This window comes from Populus alba, chromosome 18 (genome assembly GCF_005239225.2).
Source record: "Populus alba chromosome 18, ASM523922v2, whole genome shotgun sequence".
NCBI lineage: Eukaryota > Viridiplantae > Streptophyta > Magnoliopsida > Malpighiales > Salicaceae > Populus > Populus alba.
This window is the reverse complement of record NC_133301.1, coordinates 7,612,343-7,631,205: the sequence shown is the minus strand read 5'-3', so window position 1 is coordinate 7,631,205 and position 18,863 is coordinate 7,612,343. Positions and strand designations below refer to the sequence as shown.

Genomic DNA, 18,863 nt, shown 5'->3' with positions numbered 1-18,863 from the left:
GCCGTCTTCTCCGTGTATAAAAGGGTCTCCTTCTTCTCTCTTTTCCCATCTTCACTTGCAAACTTCTCCTTTGCATTCTTTCTTTCTTGCGTTCTGTGTGTTCGTTGTGATTTGTGTTCATTCTTCTTGTCTATTAGCTTGCCCCCCCGTCCGACTGCTTTCTGTATTTATTCTGGCATTAAACTTAAGGTAAAGATCCCTCAACTTTCCCAATCAATTTATTCTGTATTTATGTGATCTCGAGGGATCTTCCTCTTGGATGCGCTTTTTATTTATTCTTCCTGCTCCTTCTTACCTTGAAAATGTTTTTTGTTTTTTTAATTAGCTCAACAAATCAAAAATATTCACATAATAACACAGCTCGAAAGAAATCTGATACGGTTTTAACTTGTTGTTCTTTCAAAATCATAACAGTTCATGCATGCTGATAGTTTACCATGTCATGAAATCAAATCCCAGCATCCTTTTCCATAGCCAAAGAAAGAGCAGTATCATGCTTACAAGGTCTTTGCTTGCTTATGAAGGCCACTGAAACATCATCATCGTCATAACCATGATAGAACCCGCCTGCTGCCGGCATTGAAAACATCATCACTAGTGTCTCTACATTAAAAAACACCCACTGTCTTATTTCCTATTTTTTTACTCTTGAAATGTATTCCGGCCTGAGCTCCTCGGGCTCCACTGATGGCAACTGCCGTATATATATATATTTCCCTGTTGGCTACATCAACCTGTTAATACCGTATAAATAGATAATATTAATATATAGAATTCATGTGTCTTTCCGAGGTTAAGCGATGCCGTGTAAATAATATTAATATCTTTGAATCAGTTTTTATATTAATTAAAATTATTTTTTTCAAAGTAATTTTAAGAGCGCCTTTTCAACATCCATTTAGGTTTTTTTTTTTTAAATAATAAATCTCTCTTTACATTAATCCTAAAGTTTGAACTTAGTAAATTGAAAAAAAGGAAAATACCTTTTTAACCAATATAGAATCAATGAACATCACTAGTTTGCTTGAAAAAATAAAAGTAAAAAATCTAATAAGACATTTCTAAATCGTCCTTATCCGCAAATCACTACATTAGTATAGTATCTTGAAACATAAGCAAGGATCATGCAAGTTTAAAATAATTAAACTTAAAAGTACTCTAACGTGTGCGTCATTCATTCATTCTGCATAAAACTCTCCACAAAATCTAGCCTTTGCATCATTCATTCTACTTCATTTTATTTTTTCCTCTAATGGTTTCGATTGATTTTTCTTTCTTAGAGTCTGGTCTTTTAGTTCAACTTAACATGCTTTAGGCTCGTATTTAGAAAAAAAATAAAAATAAAAAAGTATGCAGATCATGATTCTGCAAAATACTGAACTAGTGTTCTGATGAATTAACATGTAGCATATATAATGGTGGAAGAACTAGAGCGCAGTTGGGCTGCCATGACCAAAAGAAACTTCGACTGATTATAAATGTCAAAACTTGGGCCCATTCTTTGGTTTCTGTCTGTTGTTTTATGCCATGGCAAAACTCTGCTATTTTTTCAACGTTCAACGTTGAATGGGAGAGGTTTAAATTCTATTGTTATGTCTAAACTACGTGGTTGTTATCTATATCTGACCGAACATTCAAGCTTTTGGTATTCCACAAGAAGGGTTTTCTCTCTTCTTTCTTTTCGTAATTGTACTGTGTTTAATTTGTTTCTTGCCCAATAATCTTCTCTGCTTCAAACTAACTCTAATTGTTCGATCTCTTGCGTTATTTTAGACATGTGTAATCACCATTCACTGTTCAAAAAATGGTTGGTGAGGTGAGGTGGTAGGTTTTGAAGTCTTCTAGAATAGTGTGGTTTCTCTGTTGCTCTTGACTTCTTCTTGTAGATCATTATTGACTGGCTAAGCTATCCATACCCCCCCCCCTCCCCTACAAATAATATTGAATTGTTGCTGGTCTTAATTCCTATTATCTGTTATTACTCCCACTGATTGCTTTCTGTTTCTCTTAAGGAGCTATGGCTGAACGTGCTCTTACTCGTGTCCATAGCATTCGTGAACGTGTAGATGAGACTCTCAAGGCTCATCGCAATGAAATTGTTGCGTTACTCACAAGGTAACCATTGCTTTCTTTTTTTTTTTTTTTTTTTGTTTATGATTTACGGAGCGCTGTGTGTGTGTGCCTATTTAGGGCGTGTAGATTTATGACTGAAAATCTTGGACCTTTTGAGTTATAGGATCGAAAGTAAGGGAAAAGGAATTCTCCAACACCACCAGATTGTTGCTGAGTTTGAAGCAATTCCTGAAGACACCAGGAAAACATTGGCAGGCGGTGCTTTTGCTGAAGTTCTCAGATCCACACAGGTGACCTTGATCTCACTTGCATTCTTATCTTTCTCATGCTATGCAGAATTTTCTCCTGACTGTTTGTTTGGTTGATTCTGTTGGTTTTAGGAAGCAATTGTTGTGCCTCCATGGATTGCTCTTGCTCTGCGCCCGAGGCCTGGTGTCTGGGAGTACATTAGACTGAATGTCCAAGCACTTGTTGTTGAGGATTTGCGTGTTGCTGAGTATCTTCATTTCAAGGAGGAGCTTGTTGATGGAGGGTAAGTCAGAGTATTGATTTGATGCTATTATTTTAATTTACTTCTCCCAATTTCAATGTTCTGTACGTGCCTTTTGCTTTTCAAGAGCTGTATATCTTGACAATGTTGGTTGATCTAATAATGCAGCTGCAACGGCAACTTCGTGCTTGAATTGGACTTCGAACCATTCAATGCATCTTTCCCTCGCCCAACTCTTTCAAAGTATATTGGTAATGGTGTTGAGTTCCTCAATCGCCATCTTTCGGCTAAGTTGTTCCATGACAAGGAAAGCCTGCATCCCCTGCTTGCATTTCTCAAAGTGCACTGTCACAAGGGGAAGGTATGCTTGATACAATATCTGATTTCCAGCATTTAGAATAACTCCTAGGATAACCAACACAAATGAAAACTCAAAGTCTTTGATCCCATTTTGCTTTCATCAAACTATAGGATATAAGCAGCCGATGTTTTTATTAGAATCTTGTAATTTCTTACTATCATTATTTTAGAATCTTAAGTTTAACCAAGGACTGCATATTGCAGAACTAGATCCTGTAAAACCTGATGGCATATTGTGTATTCTTGTGCAGAATATGATGCTGAATGACAGAATTCGTAACCTAGATTCTCTGCAATATGTTCTGAGAAAGGCTGAGGAGTTTCTGTCTGCTCTGAAACCTGATACTCCATATTCTCAATTTGAACACAAGTTCCAGGAGATTGGCTTGGAGAGAGGATGGGGTGATACTGCTGAGCGTGTTCTTGAGATGATTCGACTTCTTTTGGATCTTCTTGAGGCACCAGATCCCTGCACTCTCGAAACATTCCTAGGCAGAATTCCTATGGTTTTCAATGTTGTGATTATGTCCCCTCATGGATACTTTGCCCAAGACAATGTTTTGGGGTATCCTGATACTGGAGGCCAGGTTATTCACAATCCTACTTTTCTCTCTTTCTTCGTGCTCACTCTGTTAAAACCTTGCCTGATCTGGCTAGCATTTTGCTTTATACTAGGTTGTTTACATTTTGGATCAAGTCCGTGCCTTGGAGAATGAAATGCTTCAGCGTATCAAGAAGCAAGGACTTGATATTACCCCCCGAATTCTCATTGTAAGTTCAAGCCTTAAGGAGTATTTTACCTGTTTTTCTTCTTTTATAATTTTATTACATTCTTTGGTGCTTAAGATGTGCTTTCTCATGTTTACAGATTACTCGACTACTCCCTGATGCAGCAGGAACCACTTGTGGTCAACGTTTGGAGAAAGTGTATGGATCTGAGCATTGTGATATTCTTCGAGTTCCCTTCAGAGATGGAAAGGGTATGGTCCGCAAATGGATCTCTCGCTTTGAAGTGTGGCCATACCTAGAAACTTTCACCGAGGTCTATTTCCTTATTGTTTTCCCAAAATAATCCTTATTTTTCAAAGTCCTGCATTTAATTTCATGTGCTGAGATAATATCTTGTTTTTCAGGACGTTGCTGCTGAAATTGCTAAGGAGTTGCAGGGCAAGCCTGATCTTATCATTGGAAATTACAGTGATGGAAACATCGTTGCCTCCTTGTTAGCACACAAATTAGGTGTTACAGAGGTTTGACCTGACCTTTTCTTGTCTTTGCACCATCCTTTTCTTCCACCTGTTGCACAAGCAAATTAACAATTCTCCATGTTGTTGCAGTGCACCATTGCGCATGCTCTAGAAAAAACAAAGTATCCAGACTCAGATATATACTGGAAGAAGTTTGATGAAAAGTACCACTTCTCATGCCAGTTTACAGCTGATCTTTTTGCAATGAACCATACAGATTTCATTATCACCAGCACATTCCAAGAGATTGCTGGAAGGTGATATTATGTCTCCCCTGATTATTATTCTTGTAGTAGAATGCTTCTTCTATTGCATCTAACATGTAATGTTCCACCATTTCAGCAAGGATACTGTTGGACAGTATGAAAGCCACACTGCTTTCACTCTCCCTGGCCTCTATAGAGTTGTTCATGGTATTGATGTCTTTGATCCCAAATTCAACATTGTATCCCCTGGCGCTGATGAGAGCATATACTTCCCCTACACTGACGAGAAACGTAGGTTGACTTCTTTCCATCCAGAAATTGACGAGCTTCTTTACAGCCCTGTTGAGAATGAAGAGCACTTGTGAGTTTCTATCTCTTCTACTTCCACATAAATTTCTTATGTTGTTTTTGGATAAATGCCTGGATAAAGAAAAGATGTATGTTGCTCATAACTTGTTTTGTTATTCAACAGATGTGTGCTAAAAGACCGAAACAAACCAATTCTATTTACCATGGCAAGGCTGGACAGAGTTAAGAATTTATCTGGTCTTGTAGAATGGTATGGAAAGAACACCAAGCTACGTGAATTAGTTAATCTTGTTGTAGTTGGTGGAGATAGAAGAAAGGAGTCTAAAGATCTGGAAGAGCAAGCTGAGATGAAGAAAATGTACAGTCACATTGAGAAATACAACTTGAATGGGCAGTTCAGATGGATTTCTTCTCAGATGAACCGTGTGAGGAATGGAGAGCTTTACCGTTACATTTGTGATACCAAGGGAGCTTTCGTGCAGCCTGCTTTGTACGAGGCTTTTGGATTGACAGTTGTTGAGGCCATGACTTGTGGTTTGCCAACTTTTGCTACTTGCAATGGTGGTCCTGCTGAGATCATCGTGCATGGAAAATCCGGATTCCACATCGATCCTTATCATGGCGAGCAGGCTGCTGAGCTCCTTGTTGACTTCTTTGAGAAGTGCAAGGTTGATCCCACTCACTGGGACAAAATCTCCCACGGAGGTCTGCAACGAATCCAAGAGAAGTAAGCTCACTGTCTTCTCTCCTTAAACTTTGTCCTTCCAAGTTGTTAAAACGACTAAACTGTCTTTCATTGTTTGCTTTCACAGGTATACCTGGCAAATCTACTCTCAAAGGCTCCTGACGCTCACAGGAGTTTATGGATTCTGGAAGCATGTTTCGAACCTTGATCGTCTTGAGAGCCGTCGGTACATGGAAATGTTCTATGCACTCAAATACCGTAAATTGGTAAGCATTCTTCTCCAATCTACAGGGTGTTAAAGCATTTATGATTTACCATCCACCACTCTCGCAAGAGTTTATTTGATGAATATTCTTTCATAACATTTCAGGCTGAGTCTGTTCCTTTGACTAAGGAGTGAATGTAACTGAAGAAATGGAGGAAACACGGGTTGGTTTCGGTTTGGAGACAACCAGAATAATGTTCATTTCACAATTGTAATGTGACAAGAAAGGCTTTGATTTCATTTTTATTTATTGCTTTCCATTGTATCTTTTTTCCTTTTCATTCTGCGGCATTGCTTGCACTTCGGCTGCTGAGCCCATTGAATTTCAGTAAAGAAGTAAAGATTGTGTTTCTTTGGGTTTATCCATCATCTGCTTTCTATCCATTCTTGCAATGGAATTCATGGGAATTGATCCAACATCAACTTCCTTATTTCTCCTCTATGCCTATGATTGGCAAATGATGAGTGTGCTGCCTCATTTTCGACATAAAATCAAGTGGTTTGCCAAGCTTTGTACTGCTCTTCCACAGAATAGCTCAAAGGGAGCTGAAACTTTTCTTAACGAGTTGTCCATGGTGCAATTTGGAGACACAGCCAACTTTTTTTTTTTTTTTTAAATTGTTTGCACAGATGGGTAAGACGTAGATAAAATTGAACTACTTCTTCCCACATGCATAATAAACCCATTAGCAGACCTTCCTTAACTACATATCTCCTGTTATCATCATCAAGCTCTCCTCTTCTAAATGCTTTACCAAGACTGGATTTTTGGCCCCTTTCTAAGATATAAATCTGGAAAGGTTCAACACGAGAAGGGAAACAAAAATCATGGCAAAGATAGGAGTAAATCCATTGAGAATTTGACGATTATTATTAGCAAATTGATGGCAGATGTGTAAAAGTAAATTATTTATTAATAACAGAGATAGGTGTAATCATTACTTATAAATCAAATCAATAGGACCATTGATGCCAGGTGAGCTAACAGTGCTGGTATCAGTTTTCATGGGTGAGAAAAACAAAATCGGCTTTAGGTTTTCTTAAAGAATTTTTTAATATTGGGTTATTTTAATTTTGTGATCTAGGATTGGGGTTAGTAAGTTAATTTAAATTTGCTCGTTCTTGTATATGGTTATTTAGGTTGACTCATATCAAATTTTTTATATTTAATTGAATAAAAATTAAATAATATTTTTTTTTCACTTTTGAATAAAAGCTTTTTTTTATATTATTATATTTTTTTATAAATATATCTTGAGTTATTGATAAAAAAACATGTTTACAATAACTAAATATTTTACAGGAAATATCATCATACTCGTAGGATAGTGCGGGTTCCATCTAATATTTACTAATTTTAAATTTTATAACAAAATAAATCCTAGCGTATGCTCTGTTTTTCATTTTTTTTTGGGTAGATTATTCAAACCTTTAACTTGCATCTCACTCTTCAAAACACTATTTGATTTATGATAAGACTAAAAAAAGAATGATTTTTTAGTCCAAAAAACCAAATTCAAAGAAATGATTGTGTAATTTGTTTTGAGGTAGAACCTATCAAAGGATTTTAATGGATATCTTGAAGATTATTATTGTCGCGTGCACAATATTAAAAATGATAAGTTAAGCATTAATCACTTATTATAATGATTACTTGAGATTGCAAAAACTTTATAAAAAACCAAAAACAAGTATAAAAATCAATTTTAAACTTATTTACTTAAAGTATAAAATAAAAGAAAAGAAAAAAAAAAAGCCAAGGAAAAAAAATGAAAATGAAAAGAAGTAAAAAAGAAAACAGAGAAAGGTACTTCACTGTTCATACAGGGCAGAACAACTACAGTAAAAAAAATCAGAGGCAACTGTTTCGCACACATAAAATCTTGAGTCTGCAAAGAAATGGCATCCAGAGCAATTTTTACTTTCTACTTGTTCTGAAAGAAGAAGGAAAGGAGGGGGTCTTAGCTAGTAATGTCAGTTTTGCACTCCCATCTTTAACCAAAAAAATAAAAAATGACAGCTCGTATACATTAATTATATTTCTACAGATTTAGTTCTTCAATATACAAGAGTAAATTAACTGAAACTTCAACATCTTAAACACTGTATATTTGGAAAGCATATGGAAAATGGGATGCGATGAACTTTTTATGACACAGATTGTTAACTGGATGGCAAGACGCATTGGGATCTTGGCCCCAGTTTTATACTTCTTTCGGTAACTATTTGCACAACAGAAGTCTAATAAAAGCAAGCTTACCACAAATTCTAATGAATGCTGGCAACTTCATAAGATATATATATATATATATATATATATAACAAATACTAGTTGTGCAATTTTGCTTAACATACAAGTCTGTCTTATATTAGACATAAAACGTAAGATCACATCCCGAAACACAGAACAGAAGGGTAAAATCTAAATACCCCCGCCTGAAAACACATCTGCGAATCTAACTACAATTTCCTATTATTTATTTATTTTTTTTATAAAAAGGGACAAAAGAAGAGCTATACGTGCCTGCAAGGACAACCTGCTTTAGACCCCGAATCAGTCCTAAAATCTGGACCAAACAGACCAGTGCGATTACTCTTCAACAGTAAAAGCATCTTCAGCTGCAAAATCACCTCAGAAACTTCAGTGATAGAGGTGACAATACTAAAGACAAGCAATTCATGGATCACACGGTGGTAGTGGGTGCATTTTTATCTTCAACAAATAAATAAATAACCCTTACCGGGGCCTTCATCTTCATGGTCCTTTGGATGGTTCTCCATGCACTGTAGGAGAAACTTAAAGGTCTCAATTTCACAAGGGATAGTAAGCGCACCATTATGATCAAACCCAAACTCCTCTTCAACCTTTACCAGCAAAACCTTGAACAGGGAGTGGCTAAGGTAGCTAGTTGGGATGATAAACCTCCGAAGCTCTGGTCCAACATAAACCGCCAGATACCCTTTGGGTACATCAGCTGGCGGTTCTGGACTGTGGCAACTCTCCTCATCAGAATCACAACACTTAACACTGTTCAGCCTGTTATTTATTGCTGGCGGAATGCCACAGGAGGGTTGATCCGAGGGAGGCCTGGGTAGGCTGGTTTCTTTTGAGCCGATCGTTACAGATTGCCACTTTTGGAGAATTTCCTTTAGCCTAACAATCTGGCGAATTCCAGTCAACTTGCTGCCACTATTGTCATCCATTTCTAAATGTTTACCACAACAGTGAAAAATATCCCAGAATTGAATTCAGAGTGTTTGTTTCCAGACATACAAGTCACATCATATGATCTTCCACTGCATTTCCATGCAATAGGCATGCAAATGTTAATAAGAAGTCATAAAAAAGTTCAGTAATTCAATTATCACGCAACCTCTCACGAACAAAGAATTATCCACATCAAATGCTAAAATTTGTAATTAACTAGGCAATCAAAGTTTATGATCAGGTCAATTTCTAGTGTACAAAGTGCTATCCATGTTATAATATCAACAAGTTTCAGAACTACAACTACCAGATTAGCTCACAAAACATTCTCGTGTCAAATGTTTGTCATCTGTTAGGCACAAAACATTCTCAAGAGCCAAACTGGAGTGTAGAAGAGCCCCAAAGCTCTTATACGAGAAACCAAAAATGAAATAATCAAGACACAACTTCCCATCATACCTCCAAATTTATAAGGCAGAGAGCATTCATACCTCCCTCAGTTGATCCAATTTCTTTGTATCACTCTCACAGAATATGAACTCAGAATTAACAACATACAAATCTTCCATGCATAAAAGTGCTTTGATTGAAAAGCAACATCACCGAATTAAACTATCAACTTCTTAGTTTAATGCTATAGATTACAGAGCCTACAGGGGTGATTGGAAACGCAAAAAACTGGTTTTTATTAAGAAATGCTACTTAAAACAAGAAATGTTCTTCAACAAGTTAACAGTACAAGATCTGTTAGATTCTTTATTCTGAAAAGGTCCAGAGAATATTTTAGAGCAGGCCAAACCAATATTGCCAAGGATTTCAACCACTCCTTTGAACTATAGAGCGAAAATAAAGCTATCTTCCGATTCTACAAACAAAACAGAAGGAGAGAGGGCCTTGACTATAGCATGATAAGAGAAACATACATACTGATCTGTTCATGTCACTAAACAGGACTGATTTAAGTACTCTGATGTCTATCCTTCATAAAGAAACAAGTACTGGCATTTAAAATCAAAATGAAGCTTATTTTATCGACTAGAATTATATTTCTTGTATTATATTTAGATCTAGAAATTCAATTAATTGACTCTTCGTGACATTCTCCAGCTGAGAATCATCCAGGCAATCTAGTTTTGTCTAGAACATGAAGAAAATCATCCAATAGATTTAAAAGGTTGAGATCTTACTCTATCAAAGGTAGAAATTGAAAATAATAATTTCACAAATCAAAACCACCATACAAAGGCATAATAATCTCAACAATGGGACCCATCTATGCTGCTGGTGGTATGGATATAAAATTTTCAATTCTCTACATAAATTGCTGGGCATTCATAAAAATGTTCACTATGGCCTGTATTCATTCTAGCTGGCAATCGTTGATTACTAATTCGGTAAGTTTTCAAGATTGAATTTAATAAAAAAACATAACAAAACACAAATTTCTTTTACATCATTAAACATATAAATTCTGTATCTTTTCCCAACCACAGTTGTCACAATTATCAACATAAGATCTCTAAGTAAAAAAAAAATGTCTCTTTCAGATAAAGAATTCAACTTTCGCATCATATGATATCCCTCGTCAGCTTAAGCCTCGTACATGAAGTAATATATACAGACAAATAAAAAAAATATCCCTCAAAATTCAAGACATAAGACAAACAAGGCACCATTAATATTAATAAATCAAGTTTTGGATCCAAATAACAAGGTTTTGTAAACTCATTTGTTTGCATGCATGCATATACGTACCTGTACAAGAAATCAAATGCTGCGAACAGGGAGGAGAAACGCCATAATTGGAGGTTTCAGGAGCTGGGAAAGAAAACTGAAAGCGACAGAGAGAGAGAGAGATTTCCAAAAGAAAAATAAAAAGAAGGGAAGAAAAGGGAATGGAAAATTTTGTTCTCTTTATCTATCTACGGTACTATTATTCTATATTTATTTATCTATAAAATCCCAAAGCAAGCGAATAATTGAGAATCCGTGTTTTAAATTTCTTTTAATACTTGTTAATAATGCAAGAATGGAAAGTTGTCGTGGCTGCACCGCCGCTTTCGCTTCGGTCTTTTTTTCGATTCTATAAAACAAAAGGGAAGCAAAACTGCGAAACAAATCAGTGTTTTGTTTTGTAGTAGAATCCAATGCAAGGAAAGTGGAGAGGAGGAAATGTAAGGAAAGGAATAGGATTGGATACAGATTGCGTAGTTGTAGGAGGCTTTTTTTTTTTTTTTTTTTTTTTTTAGCATAGTTAAAAAAAAAAAGATAAAGTAATACAATAGATAAAAATATTTGAGATATTTTATAATTTTATGAGCCATAATTGCTATTTGTGATTTTTATTTTGCATATAACATCTACGACATACGAGTTCTAGATAATATTAATAACTTTATTTGAAATTAATACCCATTGTTCCTCTCTCTTTCTTTTCACCACAAAACACCATGGGATCACCCATCTCTCTCTAGCTCAAGATCCCCCCCCCCACTCCTCATTGTGGCTCTATCAATTTTCAGCTAATACATCCACTACCAATCACCATCATCACTCACATTCTACATTTAGAGTTATATTGAATGTTTTTCCTTTATTATTTGATGTACTTTATGATAATGTGTGTTAATTTGATTTCTAATATTAGGATTTTGAATTATGAATTTTTTAAAAAATTTAGGGTTTTTGTAATTAGGTTAAATAGATATAATTTGAGTTGATAATTAGTATTTTTTTTAATAATCAATGATTTTGGATTGTTGTTGATTGTGAATTAACAAAAATTATTTGTTAGAATTAATGTTGATTTAGGTTAAATTATGGATTATACCAAATTAAGTATAAAATAAGATAATTGCCTATGAAATACATGAATTTGATTAATAATTTTTTTATGGTAGCGAAATTTGATGATTGTAGGTGTTTGCCGATTAATTCATGTTATACTCAATGTCTTCCCCTTCATTACCTCGATTAAGATAATATATAACAATATCAAAGGATGACTTTCCTACCCTTAAAATGTAGGTGTTCTTATCTCCAAATAAGTGTCATTAAATGACTTTCCTACCCTTAAAATGGGATATGTAACCAATTCATTTCAAGGATGTAAAAACTTACTTAAGTCATATGATATGTGATTTTAACTCCTTTTCTATTTTTATACCTCCATTTTACAAATCTTTAGCTTAACACTCCCTATCCTGCTAACTTAACCATCGAAAGTCCCATACTTGTAGAAAGAACTTCTATGTTTATAGGTCAAATAAATTCCATATTCTCTAAGACAAAAGATGACTCAACGAGGAAACTTGTACCTTATTAACTCACTCGTCCACATTTCTTTTTATTAGTTGGTTCATGGGTTGTTGAAGGACTAATATGTGCGATCATTTCTCAAGTGGTTTAATGCTTTCATACGTCCTTATATTCTTAGTTTTGTGTTTAAAGGATATATGAAGTATTTTTCTATCTTAACATCAACATTATCCTATCGTTATATTAGTACGTACATCATCTTTCCAGCAGTTGGTTTTACTAACATCGTTAAACATTGAAAAGTTTTTGTGCTCAAAACATGAAATTTCTTGTTAGTGTCCATTTTTGTCCCTAAAATTTCTTATAGTGTTTATCTTGTTCTCTTACTTTATTTTTTGAACAACTCTTTCATTGAATTTTTTTTATCATCAAGTTTTATAGAAAATAATATTTAGTTTGTGAATAAATTTCTTTTAATTAATTCCATATATGTCAAATTAGAAACCCGGTCAAAATTAGTTAAATAATTAAAATAAACTTATGAACAATAGATATATACTAGGGCTGATGCCTAAGCTTCTTTGCCAATCGAATCAAAATCCAATTATAGCATAAAATATTTGAAATCAAGAAATAAAAACCTTTACATTAGATCAAATTAATCAATCACTATATGTGTTAATATATACAAAAACAAATTGGTGTGGCTTGTTTATTCTAATAGGTTAAGAGCAAATTGGTCGCCTTGTTCAAATAACAATCTGGTTAAAAAACAATTCACATTGTTATCATTTTAACCTCTAGCTAGCTCCAAATTAAATGTGAAACAACATATTGTCAAACGATTAAACCATAAAAAATATAGGAAGTGAAATGAAAATATGGTGACATATTGTACTAACTTGGATTAACAGATAAAATTTACACCCGAGTAATGGACTCGACCATAATGAATTAACCTGATTCAATACTTTTTTTCTTTGATTAAAATGTATACAAGATTTAGGGAGTGATATGAAAATATAGCGACATATTGTACTAATTCGGATTAACAAGCAAAATTTACACTTAGGTAATGAACTTGACCACAATGAGTTAACCTGATTGGATAATTTTTTTTTTCTTTCTTTTTCCTTCTCTTATTCTCTTTCTAGTTAGGCCTTGACTAGGTATTAATTGATTATGAGTCAAATTAAATTTGAAATTAAATTGAAGAGTTATTAAAGAATTAAAGATGAAATTGAAAAAAAAATTCAATATAAAAAAAATTTCCCAAGTAAAAACAAATAGAAATTAAAAGAATAAGGATCAAATTTGACATAAAAATAAAATGAAATCAAACATGGAGTGATGAAATTGAAAAACAAATTCAATCAAGAAAAAAAATTCAAAATAAAATAAATAGTAATAAAAAAAATAGGAACCAAATCTGATAGATAAAAAAATCAAGAGAATGGAATCAAAACAAAATTTTAATTTTATAAATCATTATTATTAAAACAAATAGTAAAAAAAAATATGGATCAAATCTGAAGGCAAAAAAATTAAAGGGCTACTTTAAAATCTTATAGGTTTAGGTGCAAAAATCAAGAAAAAGGTTAAACAAAAGGCCTCAGGCCAAACTGGAGGTCTGTACGCCACACAAGCTGCCTAGTGATGGAGGAGTCGTCAAAACGATTAAAACACCACACTAGAAGACATTGTTTAGTCGTCAAACTTCTTCTCACACTACACTTGAATAACGTGGCGTTTGAAAGTAAAAGACTAAATTGCCCCATTCAACTTGATTATAATAATTAAAAAAAAAACATAATAAAAATACTAAAAATCCCTTGTATTTTTATTGCGAGTTTGCATGTGGAATGAATATTTTTGAACATTTTTCTAGGTCTCCATCCTGTTGCCATTTTTATTATGTTTCTAAATACACCAACTCAAAATAAATTGCAATTAGGTGACAATTGTGTAACCCCATAAAATTGGAACTCTACAGAAAATCAGACATGCACCCCCAAACGTAGCCTCTAAGAGCTATATAGTATTAATCCAAGCGCAATTCATTGACCTTCCTCAAGTTTTGAATTATAAATTTGATGAGTTAATTTAAAATAAAATTATTTTATTTTTTAATCAAAATAATATTATTTTAAGAATTATATTTATAGTTTTAATTATATTATAGATATTATAAATTGATTTACCTAATAGTTATATTAAGTTAATTTTAAATTTATATTACAAATTAGATTAAGGAAATTATCGGATTGATCCATAAAATCAAACCGATTTAATAATATTATTACAAGAAACATAGCAATTAAAGGTTGCGTGCAGCCAGCAATTGTCCACGCCAAAAAGCGAATCCATTTTCTGCAACTCCTTCCCAAATCATGATGGAGCACACCTCCTTCTCGTTTGAGTGTTTTTTGAAATGTAATAGTGATTATGAAGTATTTTTTATTTAAAAATATATTAAAATAATATATATTTTTTTATTTTTTAAAAATTATTTTTAATATTAATATATTAAAATGATTTGAAAATGTAAAAAAATTAATTTTAAAATATAATTAAAATTTTTTAAAAAAAACTCAATCTGAACCGTGTTTTCAAAACACCAATGAATACTGCCGACAACTGAACAAATGTAAAGATAACTGAAACCAAAAACAAGGAAAAAGTTCTTAAACGTTGTTTGTTCTTGCTGTTTCCTTATCCTGGTAGAAATGGTTTCTATTTCTCTGCCTAACCACTCTCTACCCTCTCTACTTCCCACTCATAAACCCAAAAACCTATCTTCTCAAAACCTCCCAATTCTGTCCAAGTCATCACGGTCACAGTTCTATGGCCTCAAGTTTTCCCATTCTAGTTCTCTGCCATTCCCATCTTCTTCTAGTTCAGTGAAGACTACCATTTTTGCCAAGGTACATTTTGCTTCGTAATGAAAACTACATGCTTTAAAGCTTTCATTTTGTTGATTGATTGGTTTTGGGGATGTCTTTATTTTTAAGGTAAACAAAGGACAGGTGCCACCGTCCTTCACATTGAAAGATCAGGATGGAAAGACGGTGTCCCTCTCCAAATTCAAAGGGAAGCCTGTGGTTGTCTACTTTTACCCAGCTGATGAAAGCCCTAGCTGCACGAAACAGGTAACTAGATCTGTGTTACTTCAAAGGCTTTCATTTTTATTCATGGGGAGGCAACCAAGCATAGATAAGATAATGTAGGCGAGAGGGAGAAAATAATTGCATTTGATTATCATCACAAGATGTCATTGGGAGCTTGATTTCCAGGACCAAGAATCTGCAAGTTTTCCCCATAATATACATATAAAACATGTTTAGCAGGCACGGCTAAGGAAGTTTAGTGATCGGTTTTAATAGCTTAAAAGACATTAATTTGCGATTGTGTGTGTTGCTCCTCGATTGCTTCGAAGGCCCTAGTCAATTTAGAAAGGCTTTGTTTAGGATTTTTAACTAGGAAAAAAAGCTAATTACTGAAAAATTGATGAGAAGAGACATAGGTTGGAATGATCATCAATCAAAGGCATCTTTAGGTAGTGAATATATACACTAAAAATGAAGTATTTCTGCAGGCTTGTGCTTTCAGGGATTCTTATGAGAAGTTCAAGAAAGCAGGGGCTGAGGTTGTTGGAATTAGTGGTGATGATCCATCATCGCACAAGGTAAAAGCAAGCTGCTTTTTATTTGTTTTATTTGTTTTTTTTAATCTCAAAGCAGGTTAATAATAGAAAATTATAATTCTATGTCCCTTTTCAACCCTCATAAGGATGACATATTTACTGAGCAACTCGTGCAACAAAATTTAATCCACTGTGTAGTTTTACTCACAGTTGCAGTGAGTGATTAATTAATCTGAATTAGTTATGTGTTCTTTATTTATTATACGAAATGCTAAATCGACGTAATGCAGAACAAATGCCGGTTAGGATGAGATGATGCTAACAAAAACTGCAATGATTCTTAGGCATTTGCCAAAAACAACAGACTTCCATTTACACTGCTGAGCGACGAAGGCAACAAGATAAGGAAAGAGTGGGGAGTGCCAGCAGACCTGTTCGGAGCATTACCTGGGAGACAGACATATGTTCTAGACAAGAATGGGATGGTCCAGCTGATCTACAACAACCAGTTCCAACCTGAAAAGCATATTGATGAAACCCTGAAACTACTTCAAAGCCTTTGAGCCAACATTCCATGTTGTCTGGCTCTTCTTTCACCTTCCCCCCAGCCAATCTGTTTCTTGATGGTTCGAAATTCTTGTAGTGGCCAGTCCCTCGCTATTGCAAGCTATTATCTCGGTTCAGACCCTCAGTTTCATGTAATAGAGATGCTGTTCTTGCCTTCTCTTTGTATTTAAATAATTGCTGAAAAAGCCGGTTGTCATAGCATACCGGAAATATATATATATATAGGTTCAATTGTTGAGCCGGACCTGTCAAAGTTTTTACAGGGTGTTTGGTGTGAACCTCAAACAGGAAAGAGGGGCAACATTGGACCTGTCAAAGTTTGTCCATCCATTTCATTTCAAATGCTGAATGCAGAGGACTAGTTTTTCAAACATGCTCCTTTAGATGGTCCTGTTCTTGTAAAATGCTTTTTGCGAGTAACTTACTTTTTTTTACCAGGTCCGCAATCGTTGTGGTCAGATTTCTGAGCAATTCAGGAAGCAAAAGCCTTTTCTTTTTCCTTGAAATTGCTTTCGGGTGAAACAATTCTCCCCTTTTGCAAAATGCGTAGCCTTCAATGAAGTTCACAGAGGAAATATGACTATAAACTTGCAAATCGTTTGTCTTTCTAAAATTTCCTTCCATTAGAGCCAATCGCTTGGCATTTTAGAACTTCAAACCAAAACAAAGAACTGCGTGTGTCAATATGTGCTCATCAGTGGTCGTATTATAGCACCTTAAAATTTGGTATTAATAAAGTTTTTGGTGATGGTTATTGCATATTAGCAATATAACATTTAATCAGATGAAAATTGTTAAGGTATACTATACTCCATAACACATCACTAAGGAATGGGAAAAAAAAATTGAAGACTGAAAATCAAACACTTATATGTGAGATATAACATAACTATCTCCTTGTCTAAGAGCTAGTTTATATGCTCTCTTACCGTCAAATTCTCTGCCATCATTAAATCCCATCAGCTGTTACCGATAATCTGCAAAAACATCAGCGGAACAAATTTCAAAATCATTCCTCATCCTTGATTGGAGTTTATCATGTACCAACTTACGCATTATATATTATTGTTACTGATATCGCTAAAAGAATAAGGGTTTGCTTCATTGTTCATATTAACATATAAACAGTGCTGATATAATCATGGGACTTGAAGTGCACTCAAACTCTTCCATTAATTAAATTAATGGGATCAGAAAGTTTTTTGATAACTCAGCTTAAGGATATACATAAAATCAATAAATTCATCATCTCAAGGATGAATTCTATAAATAAAAAATTTGATAAATCTTACCAATTAGATCTTTTGAAAATAATCAAAGATGGAAACTCCTCACCAATCAACTTTGTCTAAGTTGAAGAGCTCATCTCTATGAATAATATATCGAAATCTCTATTTAATTGGATGATAAATCACTATCTTAATGATTAAGGTATAAAGACGAAGAACACTCTTTTTCTTCACTTTCTCTCCATTATTTTTGCCAAAAAGCTCTCACATTTTGAAAATAAGTCAAAGTTAGCTTTTTATATCCAATCACCTGTATGACCTAAAAAGGTTTTAGGTTTTTATCCGTCTTTTTTCATAATTTTATATAGGTTATGGTCCAAAAGAGGAGGGATGAAACCCAATAATTCTCCCCCTCCTGACTCATTTAGGGTTCTTCGTCAAGCCTATTTGTTTTTTTATAGAATTCAAACTTTTTTTATATATATATATAAATACTTGGTCATTTTTTTGGCGTGGACAATGTCGAATGGCGAATTAGCCTCTTGGATCAAGAGGATTTTTAAATGTATTGGGATAAATTATAAAATTATGATTTGAAAGGTTCAAGAATCGTCACCTAGTATTATGATTACTAGAAAACTTAATGGTCCGCGAGAGTTTAGGTAAGAGGATTGGTTGTGTATAGAAAAAACACATTACTCCTAATACACCCTACCTATAGTAAGTTGCATTGTTGATTGATTGTATTTTTTTTTTCTAAGTCATGTTTATATTCATTGGTCTTTCTAAGTTTTGAAAAAGATCATTTTTGGTAAAGAAATCTTTATCTTATCAGACTAAAACCTAACCATTCTAAAGTCTAAAATTTTAATGATGCATTTATCTCTATTTTTGTATCTTTAATACATAGGGATATACTTTATAGTGTAAATTCATACCTCTAAATATTAAACTCTACAAGTAATTCATAACAATTTATTTTTGTCAATTCATTTAATTTAATATCGAGAATATGCATTACTGATATGGATTAGCCAACGAACACCAAGGACCCATTACACATTTCAAATGGGTCCATCACAAGGTTCAAAGCAAAGACACTGAAAGAAGTACTGAATTGACTGATTATGCAAGTTTTGGCTAAGACTGAACTCGAGGATCTTTTGGAGCATTAAGAGGAGGCCTTAATGTATTTATTCTATATGTAAGAAGGACCCAATCCACCCTTATTTAGACCATGAAGTTTTGGTAACAAGGCTGTCAATTTTGTATTAGTTTCGACTGGCCTTGTTTTGTGATGTTTCCATGTGTTTTATGAATTCC

The 18,863-nt window shown here is 34.0% G+C and overlaps 3 protein-coding genes and 1 long non-coding RNA gene across 4 annotated transcripts; 2 read left to right on the top strand and 2 right to left on the bottom strand.

The window, feature by feature from the left end:
• LOC118056701 (sucrose synthase) lies at nucleotides 1-6,004 on the top strand. Its single transcript, XM_035069006.2, has 14 exons — nucleotides 1-189; nucleotides 2,013-2,115; nucleotides 2,237-2,363; nucleotides 2,454-2,605; nucleotides 2,732-2,924; nucleotides 3,175-3,510; nucleotides 3,599-3,694; nucleotides 3,792-3,965; nucleotides 4,057-4,173; nucleotides 4,261-4,427; nucleotides 4,513-4,737; nucleotides 4,849-5,412; nucleotides 5,498-5,636; nucleotides 5,741-6,004. Exons 2-14 carry the CDS (start codon nucleotides 2,018-2,020, stop codon nucleotides 5,768-5,770), a joined length of 2,418 nt encoding a protein of 805 aa, XP_034924897.1. The 5' UTR covers nucleotides 1-189; nucleotides 2,013-2,017; the 3' UTR covers nucleotides 5,771-6,004.
• A 2,066-nt stretch (nucleotides 6,005-8,070) lies between these two features.
• LOC118056700 (protein SMALL AUXIN UP-REGULATED RNA 12-like) lies at nucleotides 8,071-11,045 on the bottom strand. The gene is made up of 3 exons (XM_035069005.2): nucleotides 10,599-11,045; nucleotides 8,377-8,932; nucleotides 8,071-8,254 (listed from the first exon to the last, which is right to left on the bottom strand). Exons 2-3 carry the CDS (start codon nucleotides 8,837-8,839, stop codon nucleotides 8,226-8,228), a joined length of 492 nt encoding a protein of 163 aa, XP_034924896.1. The 5' UTR covers nucleotides 8,840-8,932; nucleotides 10,599-11,045; the 3' UTR covers nucleotides 8,071-8,225.
• A 3,690-nt stretch (nucleotides 11,046-14,735) lies between these two features.
• On the top strand, nucleotides 14,736-16,557 carry LOC118056699 (peroxiredoxin Q, chloroplastic). The gene is made up of 4 exons (XM_035069004.2): nucleotides 14,736-15,025; nucleotides 15,113-15,250; nucleotides 15,697-15,786; nucleotides 16,089-16,557. The coding sequence occupies exons 1-4, from the start codon at nucleotides 14,828-14,830 to the stop codon at nucleotides 16,305-16,307; spliced, it is 645 nt and encodes a 214-aa protein (XP_034924895.1). The 5' UTR covers nucleotides 14,736-14,827; the 3' UTR covers nucleotides 16,308-16,557.
• On the bottom strand, nucleotides 16,058-17,787 carry LOC140954943 (uncharacterized). Its single transcript, XR_012168625.1, has 2 exons — nucleotides 17,604-17,787; nucleotides 16,058-17,288 (listed from the first exon to the last, which is right to left on the bottom strand). It is a non-coding gene; the product is annotated as an uncharacterized lncRNA (long non-coding RNA).
• Nucleotides 17,788-18,863: the final 1,076 nt, after the last annotated feature.